At 36.7% G+C, this 12,615-nt stretch overlaps 2 protein-coding genes across 6 annotated transcripts; both read left to right on the plus strand.

Moving 5' to 3' along the window:
• On the plus strand, positions 1 to 8,075 carry LOC129886682 (probable protein S-acyltransferase 14). 5 transcript variants are annotated; one of them, XR_008766243.1, is made up of 8 exons: positions 1 to 502; positions 4,165 to 4,384; positions 4,474 to 4,565; positions 5,458 to 5,581; positions 5,678 to 5,763; positions 6,353 to 6,418; positions 7,632 to 7,781; positions 7,881 to 8,075. XR_008766243.1 is itself a non-coding variant. In XM_055961470.1 (8 exons), exons 1-7 carry the CDS (start codon positions 287 to 289, stop codon positions 7,769 to 7,771), a joined length of 930 nt encoding a protein of 309 aa, XP_055817445.1. In that variant the 5' UTR covers positions 3 to 286; the 3' UTR covers positions 7,772 to 7,781; positions 7,881 to 8,075. The 5 variants fall into 5 exon arrangements, 3 of the variants coding, with proteins under 3 accessions (XP_055817447.1, XP_055817445.1, XP_055817446.1); XR_008766244.1 differs by having other exon boundaries at positions 7,632 to 7,771; XM_055961470.1 differs by having other exon boundaries at positions 3 to 502; positions 7,646 to 7,781.
• Positions 8,076 to 9,577: 1,502 nt separating this feature from the next.
• Positions 9,578 to 12,308, plus strand: LOC129884767 (uncharacterized). The gene is made up of 6 exons (XM_055959050.1): positions 9,578 to 10,019; positions 10,109 to 10,281; positions 10,360 to 10,440; positions 10,895 to 10,970; positions 11,067 to 11,159; positions 11,846 to 12,308. Exons 1-6 carry the CDS (start codon positions 9,644 to 9,646, stop codon positions 11,980 to 11,982), a joined length of 936 nt encoding a protein of 311 aa, XP_055815025.1. The 5' UTR covers positions 9,578 to 9,643; the 3' UTR covers positions 11,983 to 12,308.
• The last annotated feature ends 307 nt before the right edge of the window (positions 12,309 to 12,615 follow it).

Consider the following 12,615-nt stretch of genomic DNA (forward strand, 5'->3'; position numbering starts at 1 on the left):
TTGCCAAGCTTGACCATCCCAATACTATGGGTGCTGTAATTCCAATTTTACTCCTTCCCCTTCTCAGTTTCGCTTCTTCCTCAGCATCTCACTTCTCCTCAACCATGGATTCCACTTTTCTCTGCTCGGAATCCATAAAACCGAAAAAAAAGATTTTTTAAAGAAATTAAAACCAAATTTAATCAAATAAATACTCTCAAGAACAAAACGAAAATTAAACCCTTTGATTCTTATTTTGTGTAATTCTTTTCTTTTTTCCTGTGAATTTTTCTTGAGAGATTTTATTATGTATAGATCTGGAACAGTGATGGCTTGGAACGTATTCAGATTCTGTACAGCCCTAAGAGGGTTGGGATCAATTATGATCTTGTTGGTCCTAGGCGTTGTGGGTGTTACATATTACGCTGTCGTTTTGACCAACTATGGTCCATCCCTCGTCAGTGGCTCTGGAATCTTGGATGCCCTCATCGCGATTGCCGTACTTGTCTTATTCCATTGTCTGGTAAATTTCTTGACTTTTCTTGCGTTGGGGTTCCTTTATTGATCATTGGTTTTTAATGGGTGGCTGGGAATTTAGAAGTATGTGGGGTTTGTGAGGAAATTGGAAAGAATGTTCTTTTTGGGTGCTTTTAGGTATTTGACTGAAGTTATTTGAGAATGCTGTGGATGTATTGGATTTTGATAGGAGGTACAAGCATATTCTTGGGATCTTTGTAAGGTTAGGTGTTTGAGAATATTGGTAGAATTTTTTTTCTTGAATTTACATGAGTGAGTTTAGCTTGGTCAGAAATTGATTTTGATGATAGTGTAGGTATAATGTTTGAGATTTACAGAATCCATTTTTTTTACAGTACTAATTTATCCTGGAAGATAAACATTGAGTGGCGAAATGAAACATGCTCAAATGGAGTGGATGGTTTGGTGTTATCAAAGGCTCGCTTTGAGTTACGCCTAAGCACTAAAGATAAGTGCGAAATAAGCTGAGCTATTCACGCGCTTAGACAACACTTAAGTTAAGGCACCAAAGCCCCTAAGGCGCGCGTGTCTCATCACGTATGGGCTCTGTCTTGTAGAGGTTTACTCTAGACAATAATTGTTTCCATTGAGAATAATTGTTTTTTTTTTACTTTGTCCATATATATGTTGTTAAAAATGGAAGGTTAAGAGGATTTATATAGCTCACCCCAACTAGTTTGAGATTGAGACGTACTTGTCCGCAAATTTCACTCTTGTAGCTTAGATTGCATTGAAGAATTCTAAGTTTTCTATTTTAGATGGTAAATTTTCTCTACTTCTAGTGGAAGGTTGTCACGACCCGATGCCTCAGTTCATGATGACACCTACTATAACCCACCAGTAGGTAGGCTAACCCGTAAATCTGGAACGTCAAGTAATGGGTTTGAGGGCGGAAACCAATACAAGAGTGGCAAATAATAAAAAGAAAAGCAGAAAAAATAAGCGAAAGTAAACCAAAACATGATATAAACAATTAAAGATTCCTCCCAGAATCTGGAAGCCACAAGTACAGAGCTGCCACAAAATAAAAGACGAGTTCAAGTCCCGAAAATGGACCGAAAATATATATACAACAACTGGCTAGTCTCAAAAGGCAAAAGACGGGCCATCCATACTGAAAGAGACAGAAATGATCCAAAAACGCCAAGTGCTCACCCCAGTCTTCGAAGCTGACTGCAACAGGCTCGATCTATCCACGGCGGTAGCTGGTGCTCGATCCTGCATCACAAAAATAGATGCAGAGTGCAGTATGAGTACCAAGACAACAGGTACCCAGTAGGCATCATAGGTCGACTAAGCAGAAAAGGTGAAAACAATATGAAAAAGAAGAATAAGCCTAAATAGGAATCAACATAAGCATCTAAAGTGAAAAGAGTACTATCGGCGAGAACTACAGCTATTTATACCCAACTGGGCCCCATAAGCCCAGCAGGAACACTCGTGCACAAGTTAAATAAAAACTCGGACGAACCTCCATAAGCCCGCCGAGTGCACATAATAGCTATAACTACCAAGGCTGGGAACCAAGAATCTGCGATATTAGGAACCTAAGTATTGTATCATTTTCAAACTCAGAATCTCCAAGAGTCAACGAACTAAGGGTGCCTTAGGAGTGGAGGCCGGGACTGGGACCCAGTCTGGGTACCCAGATGCTTGCCATAATACATCAGTGCGGTCGAGGTCGGGATTGGGTACCCGGATGCTCTCTGTAACACATCGATATGATCGAGGTCAGGACTGGGTATCCGGATGCTCGTCACACTAGCAAGTCGGCAGAGGCCGGAGCTGGGTACCCGGGTGCTCCCTGATAATTCAGAACGGAGGCAGGGATTAGGTACCCGGATGCTCGCAGATGACTTATCCCATGGTGCCGAATATTCTCCTTTCCAACTAGACAACAACAGTACCGAGAATCTCCTCCCCAATACGTCAATTGATATGCCACCAAAACTTAAATCGGAGCCGAAGCTAAATGGTCACGAAATCTAGTATTGCCGCCGCATCCCGAAGTCATGATCATACCGAGTTATGGATGAGGGTGCTATTAAGAGCAAGAGTGTCGCCTAGCTAAGGCCAACTATCAGACACTAGTCCGCTACTCCATTCTACAATTATCTAAGTCTGTCGGAGCGACGTCGGGGCAACTAAAGCAGGTCTACAACCTATACTAAGGCCAACATACTCCACAATATCAACAATATGCTCATTCAACTCTCCTTACAATACTAATAGATAACGACAAGATATGCATGCTTCCAAATACCCGAGAAACCCGATGAAAAGCCCTAAGCATGATTTCTAATACCTAAGATATACAGATAAGCTACCCAACCCAAATTCCATCAATTTCAACATAATTTCACACATTCCGGCTCAATTTAAAGAAAGGAAAACCGTAGCCTACCTGTAGGCTGAACACGCGAGCTCCAAATCACTATGCCAGAGCTTTTTCCTTCCGAACGGCCTCAGAACGCTGTCACACTGCCAAAAACAAAATCACAACGTCGTTACGGTCGTTTAGACGCTAATTTCATGATTTTTAGGGACGGACCAATTTCGAGGTCTAAAACGGGAAATGTGGGACTCACGTCCGGAATTTTGGAGTTGACCCCAAAAATAGGTTCTAAACATCTCCCCAAGCTCACAAATCAATTTGGTAACCGATATGGAGTTGGGAAACTACGCAAAACAAGCATGCAATCACAAAATTCGAACTAAAAGATGAAAATGACAGCTTCTTGATCAGCGAATTCTGAAAAAACTAGACCCTCCCAATCCAAACAAATTACACCATGACTTTCCTTGCGAAAACCCCCACAATCTAGCCTCAAAAATCACTAAAAACGGAGTTCAAATGATCAAGATACAATCTTTTAAAATTTCACACAATTTCAATCTTTTAAAACAGCAGCTAGATTCGTAAATTTACCTCACATGAAGCCTCCCCACAAGATTCTGAGTTTACCAGTGGATTCCCCACGAAATTCTCTTGAACTTAGACCCTTGAATCGTCAAAATTGGGTTTATATAGACCAAGAAATGAATTCTCAAAATTCTTCAAAAATTAATTCCGAAAATGGACATTGCTGCAACTAGAATCAAGATTTTACCTCAATCGAATTCCCCAAATTAGTTTCCGACCTCCCCAATGCATTCTCCTGAAAAATCTCACAAGCTTGCCACTTTAAAACACCCAATTTGGAGCTCTAATGATTGTGCACAAAAGAAATATACCTCTATCTCAAGTTAGGTCATGTTTAAACATTGAGAATACGATCACAGTTAATGCAAAATGCCAATTATTGAAGAAGCTCTCCGGGATAGTTCTTTTTACATTGCGTGAAATGGAGATCAACAATGCACTTGCGATACTTAGTTGGCATTCACAAAAAGTATCTGACACAATATGAGTTCGGTTATCTCGTTAGCCTAAAGATGTATATTCCTTGCTCGTGATCATATAATCATTTATTCACTAACTTCACGTGGGAAAAACAGTATTCATTAAACATCATGGAAAATCTTATTCTCCACTTAGAAATTTTGTATCTTCTAATTTTGGAATTGATATAAAACTCAATGAGGCTATGGATGCATAGTAATCTATACTCTGTCGCTGAAGGAGTATTTGTTCTTTAATAACTGCAGTTGGTGATGCTTTTGTGGAGTTACTTCTCTGTCGTTTTTACGGATCCTGGTAGTGTACCTCCAAATTGGAAGCCGGTCTTGGACGAAGAAAGTGGTGACACTGATCCATTAACCGCATCTGAATTTGGGGCTTCACCAGCTGATTCAACAAACCCAAGAGTACGGTTTTGTAAAAAGTGCAACCAGTTGAAACCACCTCGATGCCATCATTGTTCTGTTTGTGAGTCCTTGTTATGCACCTTCTGAGAAGATTTTGTTTCTATTTTTTTTTCCTTTCGAGATTGACTTGTTCATGTTTCCGTGTTTTAGGTGGAAGATGTGTGTTAAAGATGGACCATCATTGCGTGTGGGTTGTCAATTGCGTTGGAGCACTTAACTACAAGTATTTCCTTCTTTTTCTGGTAAGTTTCAGTATTCTTATAGTTGTTGATAAGATTCTACCATCAGTAACCAAAACAAAATTGATAGTGTACCAGCAAATATGAATTTTCTTGGTGTTTTTTCTGCATTGACTGCTCTCAGCCTTTGTTGTTAGCTTTCTGTTCTAATAGCTACTAGCCCTTTTGCTATGCAATTTATTCCGTGTTGCACAGATTGCACCTTTTCCGTACTTCAATGGATATACCACAAAGTTTTAAAGGTTTTATTTTAGACCAACTCCTTAAGTTAAACGGACAATAGGAAAGAACTGTGACTGGAAAATCATATTCACCTATTGATCCATAGTGCACAATCATGAGGAGCTGTGGCTTCTTTTATCCTGCTAGTTGTACAAGTATGAAAAGTGCTGGCTATTTTCATTTGGAAGATCTGAAAGACCACTTAACTTGCATTAATTTCCGAGCATTATCATAGTTAAATATATTGTGACCACAGTGAAGAATTTTTTTGAAATTTCTGTAAACTTGTTCTTTGCCGGCAAATTTTACTTTTCCTTTTTTATTAGTTCACATCTCTGCCACTCTGCCTATGTGAGCTTTGCATAGTTGGCACCAAGACTGGATAAAGCAGAGTTGTGGTAGGTTGTTGGACAGCGTAAAACTAATCAAATCATGATGCCGCCTACCTACTAGTTCGTGATTGATGCTTAATTGATTGACCAATTAACTTGCATGTGATATTGAGTTAATATTTTCCATCTTATTTCTACATGTTATGCCTGTGAATTCCTTCCAGCTGATTGTATTTATCAATTTTCAATGGAGATACTTATCCACTATTAATGTTCCATTTGTTGACGATAAATATTTTATTGACCCTCTTCCTAAATTAATTCCATCTTTCTTTATGCAGTTCTACACGTTCCTTGAGACTACTCTTGTGACTCTAGCATTACTGCCACAGTTTATTGCATTCTTCAGTGATGGAGAGATACCTGGGACTCCTGGCACTCTTGCTACCACTTTCCTTGCTTTTGGTAAGGTGTAGAAACCCTGCTTCCCAAACTCCTCCTGTGATTTCTCTTACATGGGCATGCAAGCCTATTTATTTACACAGTTCTTGTGAATCACAGTCTTCAATCTTGCTTTTGCTTTGAGTGTATTGGGATTTCTGATCATGCACATATCATTGGTGGCTGGCAATACCACAACCATTGAGGTATTACCCCTTTCTCACTTTTGGGTTGAAAGTTTAATGGCGAACAGCTATCTCTGATCGTAAGGGGAAAACTATTGCTAAAAATTGGTGTTTCTCCATGTCTTGGGTTTAGGACGGTGTGCTTTTTAGATCAATTATCTAAGCATGTTTATTTTGGTTCATTTTGATTGACCACCTCATAAAAGTTGCTGTCTAGCAAAATCATGGAGGTCACACTCTTCATATTTTCTCCATCCCACAAAAAGAAACAAACAAACAAAATTGAAGTAGAGAGATTCCTCATCAATTTTGCTTTTCCCCACATCTTTTTCTTTTCAAAACTCAAATCTATGAAGAACCTTCATTTTACCTGGAGGATCCATTGGTGGCTTCTCATGGGTTTCATGAACCAACTGCTACTTTGAGGCCACTGCTTGTGCTTCCCTTGGGATGAAATAAATCAGAAATGAAAAATGTTTCGGATAAGAAATAAGAATCTCTCGAGACATTTTCATTGACGACTAGGCCACACCCTTGGGTGCAATTTCCCCCTTTACTGACAGGATTCTGAGTATTCTTTGCCTCATTTAAACACTTCTTCTACTTGCAGGCATATGAGAAGAAGACCACTCCAAAATGGCGTTATGATCTTGGTCGGAAGAGGAATTTTGAACAGGTTAGTTGAGTTTGGAAGAGATTGGGATTGTCATTTGTCTGCTTTTACCAAGGTTGCTCTCAGTTGCAAGGTGAAAATTGATGCATCTAATGTAGCATTATGATCTAAATTATAGATAAAAGTTATGTAGAAAGGTACAAGATCAAACGAGGTAATCTCTCTTTTTGACTTTTTTGAAATTGGTCATGTTGCAAGGGAGGTAATCTCTTTTACCAGGTGCTATCCATGTTCTCCATTTTTTTGTTCTGTATGTTTGAGACTGGGTCGAATACTTTGAATTGAGCATGGCAGTTATGTTAATTCTAACGTATACTTGTAGAAAATCAAACATAAAGATTTGCCGTGGCAATAAAGGGGAAAAGAGAAAGACTTCTTTATGTAGGAATAGGAAGCAGTTTACACCAATTCAGTTGTTAATTCAGATTGTGTATATATACACATGCATACCCACCTGGGTTTGAATCAACTTCTGAAAAGTGAGGACACCATATAAAGAAGTGGTACATTGATGTATCATGTATGCATGTACTTTGATAGAAAAGCTTGGAGCCAAAATTGATTATACCTTCTTAACCTGCTTGCTGCATCTCAATTGTCTTTGTTTTCTAGCATTTTGTTTTCTATTTATCTTGTTTTGTTTTTATTAAAGATGAGGTAATACGGAGAACCTAATCAAGGAGACAAGATATTGCATGAAATCTCAGTACCAAAATACTGAAAAGAGAGTGTTTGTAAGTGGTTGTGTCTGAATAACCTTTAGCTCGAAGTATTTCTGTTGACTATAACCTTCATATACCTTTAGTTGTTTGAATCACTGCGGTCAACTTAGTTATTACCTACCTGACACTTCCAGACAATTGGTATTGGTCCTGGATACACTCTTCTTTAAAAGATCACAGGATCAGTATGCTGATCTTCGGTTCCCTTAATATGGAACATATAAGGAATGCATTATGGGCCTCTGAGTATTCAAATGCATGTCAAGGTTTTGGCGTTTGTCTTGAAAGGTAGTGTGAGTGTTGGCTTCAGCAAAACAATTACTCAGAAATGACCAAATCCCAAAGCTTTTCCAGCATTAGGCTGTGTGCCTGTGTTTTTCTAATTGCTCAAATCCATGTACAGTTTGATGTCTTCTTTAGCTAGACTTCCTTATTGAGTCTCTGGTATTATTACCTTCGTCTGTGTTATATCCATCTCATTTGACCTTTTTAAGTTTGTATGCATCAGGTTTTTGGCCTGGACAAGCGGTATTGGTTCATCCCCGCTTACTCAGAAGAAGATTTAAGAAGGATACCTGCACTTCATGGTCTTGAATACCCATCAAAGCCCGAACTCGAATCCCAAGAATTCTAGGTGTCATAAAGTACATTACCTAGCTGAGTTTGTTTTTGTAACAATCATAGAGTAGTAACTAGTACCTAATGATGCCCATCCCGTGATCACCTCTACTGTTGCTGTGCAGAAACTACACGAAGGATATAATAGAGGCCCCAGCAGTCAAAGGATGCAATGATGTATTGATAATGGGTTCTGTAAGATAGAAGTTTTGCTTGTGTCTCAAGTCTGACAACAGGTTTTCTTGTAACATCAACTGCTTGATTAGAAATGTAGATTCATCTTTGATTGAAGTGTTAAAAAGTAATTTGATTGTTCGTAACTGTGTAAAGTGGCTAATCTCTCTTTGAATTTAAGAGGATCTATAAAGTAAGTAATTATGTATTTTGCATATGTTTTTACTTGCACAAATGATATTCCACTCAAAAAATTATTTAATTAGAATGAATTGGAATATAGTTTTTATTCTATAGCGTGCCAAAATGATTGATCATATTACTTTAATGATGTTACTTTATTTTATTTTATATATAATTTCATACATTTAATTAATTTCTTGAATGATTTAAAACTTTAATATTAATGTATTTTCATTTATTATTATTTTGATTATTATTTAAAGTTATACATATGTTAGTTTGAATCAGTGTTTTAAAAAGGCGGGTGTAAGGTGAGGCGTTTTATGGATGAGGCGTAAGCCTCGAGATACGGGGTGTACTGCTCATGTATATTCAATTTTATAATTTTATTACTTAGAAAATAAGCAAAAGTAAAACTTTTAAGATTTTACAAATAAATTTTAATAAATAACCAATAATATAAAAATATATCATAATTATTATTTGAGAAAGGTATTCATAATTAATAATATAGAAAAAAGTATTACAACTACTATTATGATAATAGCCAAAATAATCTTTAAGATAAAATTATCATTTATCTTCACATTTACTAGTTCTTCTCACCCTCAATTAATATTTGTATTGATTATTGTTTATATATTTTAAAGAAGAAGAAAGATAAAAAGTGCAAGAGTAATGACAAAAAATAAATAAAGTTGTCTCAAGAACATAGTGCTATGAAATATCTATCTTATCAGTTTCACACATGATTATCTAAAAAATTATTTATAGCAATGTCGTTTTCTATACGAGTTAATTTATACATTTTAGAAAAAATCACTAAAACTTGAAAAACATGATAACATAAAATATCAATATCATTACACCAATAATAAAAAATATGATTTAAAGCAAAAATGGATTAAAAGTAAAAAAAAATAAAATTAACGCCCGGGGCTTACGTTTTTACCCCAAGAGGCCAAGACTTATGTTTTTATGCTTAATACTTATGCCCCAAATTCTAAAACTTACGCCTTATTGATCTACACCTTCAATTTGCATCCCGAAGCATTTTTAATATGCCCCGCTCCAAAGCTCGCTCGGGACTCATCCCGAAAATATTTTTTAAAACAATGATTTGAATACACGATTAATTTGATGGGATATTATTCCACCTTTATAGGTACTAGGATATCACAATATTTTACGTATTTAAACTTATATCTTATGATAGCATAAAATTTGAATATTGATGTGATATTTTTTTTAAAAAAAAAAACTAAATTGATGTTTTTTCACAAGTAGTAATATATGTGAAGTTAAATTTTAATTTCTCTGTAGATTGAAACACCCCCAAAAAAAAAAAAGGAGAAAAAGGAGAAAACTGGAAGGTTCTGACCGCAAGGAGGAATAGAATAGGGAAGAGTCTAGACCCCCAACACGTGTCACTCTCTCACCAGCTCCTTTTCAAATACAAAATGCACATTTTCCAATTTTCGACAGTGCTGCAGCTGCACCGAGAGGTAATTCAATTTCGTTCCTCATAATCATGCAATCTTGGGCATTTTCTGTTTGTTCAGGAAGTAGGGATTGGTGTGAGAATATGGAGAGAGGAAGAGGTGGCAGTCCATTTGAAGGCATAATGTCAAGTATATTTGGATTTGGAGGAAGAGACCCATTCGATGACCCGTTCTTCACTCGACCTTTTCCAAACATTTCTCAATCTTCCATGTTACATTCAACAACTCCTGATGATGATGAATCTAATAAGCCAATTATTGAAGAGATAGATATGGATGATGAGGAAGAAGCACCGATAGAACCAGAAAAGGAGGATGGGGATGTGAATGGCTCTAACAAGAAAAGAGATAGGGCTTATTCTAACAGAAATCCACTTGTTGAACACCCTGAAGACCAAACTGATGGTACAAGTTTTTTTTTTTTTTTTTTTAATGTTGTTTGTCCATAGTAGCAGTTTTGCTGGTCATCATCATTAATCCTACATATGCTGCAGACCATAGCAAGAGCAAGATAATAAGCAAAGATGTGACTCGTGGAATGAAAGACATGAAATTGGAAGGAACACAATCTAAGCCTCAGAGCATGAGCTATAGTAGAGTTACATATGGTGGAATAGACGGGACATATTACACTGCCACCACCACACGGAGGGCTGGAAATGATGGAGTATGTTCTTTTCCATTTATGTCCTGGATTAATAATCTTGTTTTTCTTGGTTCTAACAGTACATGTGTTGTTAAACAGAGGGTGTTAGAGGAGAGCAAGCAAGCAGATAGCACAACTGGTCAAGCAACACATAGAATCTCCAGAGGAATTCAGGATAAGGTATAATATATATTTTGTTAGTCTTAAGTCAAATGCTCCTTCTGAATAATTCTATCAAATGATTTTCATAGTAGGGATGCAAAAACCCTTAAACGACAGATATAATAAACAGGGGAGTATATTTCGAGGATTAAAAGAGTTGGCAACTAACTATCGAGCTCCTAGATTGCAATGTGCATCGTCGTATATTCTAATTCTGTGTTTTGTGCCAACGAGATTGCAATTAATACACAAGCGGACAGCATTAATTGGTCCGACTTTTCTCAAATTAATCTTTTTCTAGACTTGCAGTACTTTGTCCGTGGTAGCGGTGATGTAAAATTCTAAAACATAGCTTCCATTTGTATAGTTGGGGGATATTTGAATTTTGGTCCTTTCCTTTGCTCCAATAACAGAGACCCTATTTTGACAGATACTAAAGAGTTTCTTATTGACATTCTTCTGTCATTCTTAGGGGCACTCGTTGACAAGGAAACTTGCCTCTGATGGTAAGGTGGACACAATGCAGACATTGCATAATCTAGATGAAGGTAGCATCTTCAATAAGATTGCTTAGACGTTCTGTTTTTATTTCCCATTAAACTGCAGATTTTGCATCTTGTGTTGTTTCTTTCTTTATTGTGCAGATGAATTAGCTGGCTTTGAACAGAAATGGAATGGCAATGCTAACAAGGAAATTCCTGGCTGGAAGAGTGGGTTTGATTTCCACGCAAATGCAGGTTAGTAAACAGAAGGATATGTCTTCCTTTCTCTACTCATATTAAATAGGACTGGTTCATACATCGACAGATTGCATTTGCACATGTCTGATGGATTTTTGCAGTCTTCTCAGTTTATGTTTATTGCATTCCTTATGCCAGACTTAAGCTGAGCTGGCTTGAGACTGCCGGATCTAGTAAGTAGTATAGAGGTGGGTTCATTTGAACACATAACTTTTAACACATTGGAATTGCTGAAAATACTAAACTATGAACCTAGAGAATTCAAACAAGGTGATAGGTTCATTGGTTAGAACACGAGTCAAGAACATAGTATTAAAATCCTGGATCTTCCTCCTTTTGATAGAGAGGAGAAGTGTTTTATCAAATTTGTAGTGATATCCAAATGTAATGAGTAAGGCAATTACACAAATTGATCACCTTTTGTCATCAATTGGTACAGATGAAGATAACTGCTTTTACTCTATTTCTAATGCTCCTTGCTTGTAATTTGTTGCATCCTCAAATAGGGAGCATTAAACAACTTTTTAAACCTATTTTTTCTTAGTTTATGACAAGTGAAGACCACTTCTGTAAGAAACTTTTTTGTTGCCATTTCAAATTTTTAGGAATGAGGTGTATTCTTATATTGTAGGAAACTAATGCTTCGATGATCCTCATAATCGTATGCTGTCTTGGTTATGCAGGAACAAGCAGTAATTGGCTGATGAATTGGGAAGCTGGATTCGAGATCCAAAGTGGCGTGAGACCGAGTAATAACAGTGGTCAGCCAGGGACGCAAAGTGGAAGACCAAAGAAGGTCATCCGGATCAATATAGAGTGAATGTACGTGTTCACCGGATTTATATCGAGCCAGGGAATGGAAAACTTCCTCGTAGAAGACTATAGTATACCCCTGCTTGTTAAACCAAATAAAAGAAGAAAGAATCTACATATCTGGTAATTGCTTAGGGTCCTGGTAAGAGGTAATAAGAGCAGTTGTAGGTCTATAAAGAAGGGAATGCTGTATCTGGGTTCGTTGTAGTATTAATGCTTTGTCCAGAAAAGTTATTGTTCGGCTTATTAATCATCACGAAAGATTAATAGTTCAAATGTGTTTTTGATAAACGTTTGATGATAGTTTGGATAGAAAAATTGCACACTTGATAGTATGAGTTGAAACTCAAAAATTCAAATGCCCCTTCTTCGCGCAAATTTTATATATATATATATATATATATATATATATATATATATATATGATGGTATCAAAAAATAATTGAGCAATGTTTTTACTGTAGTATTTTTTTCTTCATGATATTATCAGAGTATATATATACTTTTATATATTTTGATGATATTATGAAGTAATTGGACAGTTTTCAAGTGATTAGTTATTTTTTGCTCTTGAATAACAACACAATATATATATAAACAATATCTTTCACCGTAGTGTTTTTACATGCGCGAACTAGTT

This window comes from Solanum dulcamara, chromosome 4 (assembly GCF_947179165.1).
Source record: "Solanum dulcamara chromosome 4, daSolDulc1.2, whole genome shotgun sequence".
Lineage (NCBI taxonomy): Eukaryota > Viridiplantae > Streptophyta > Magnoliopsida > Solanales > Solanaceae > Solanum > Solanum dulcamara.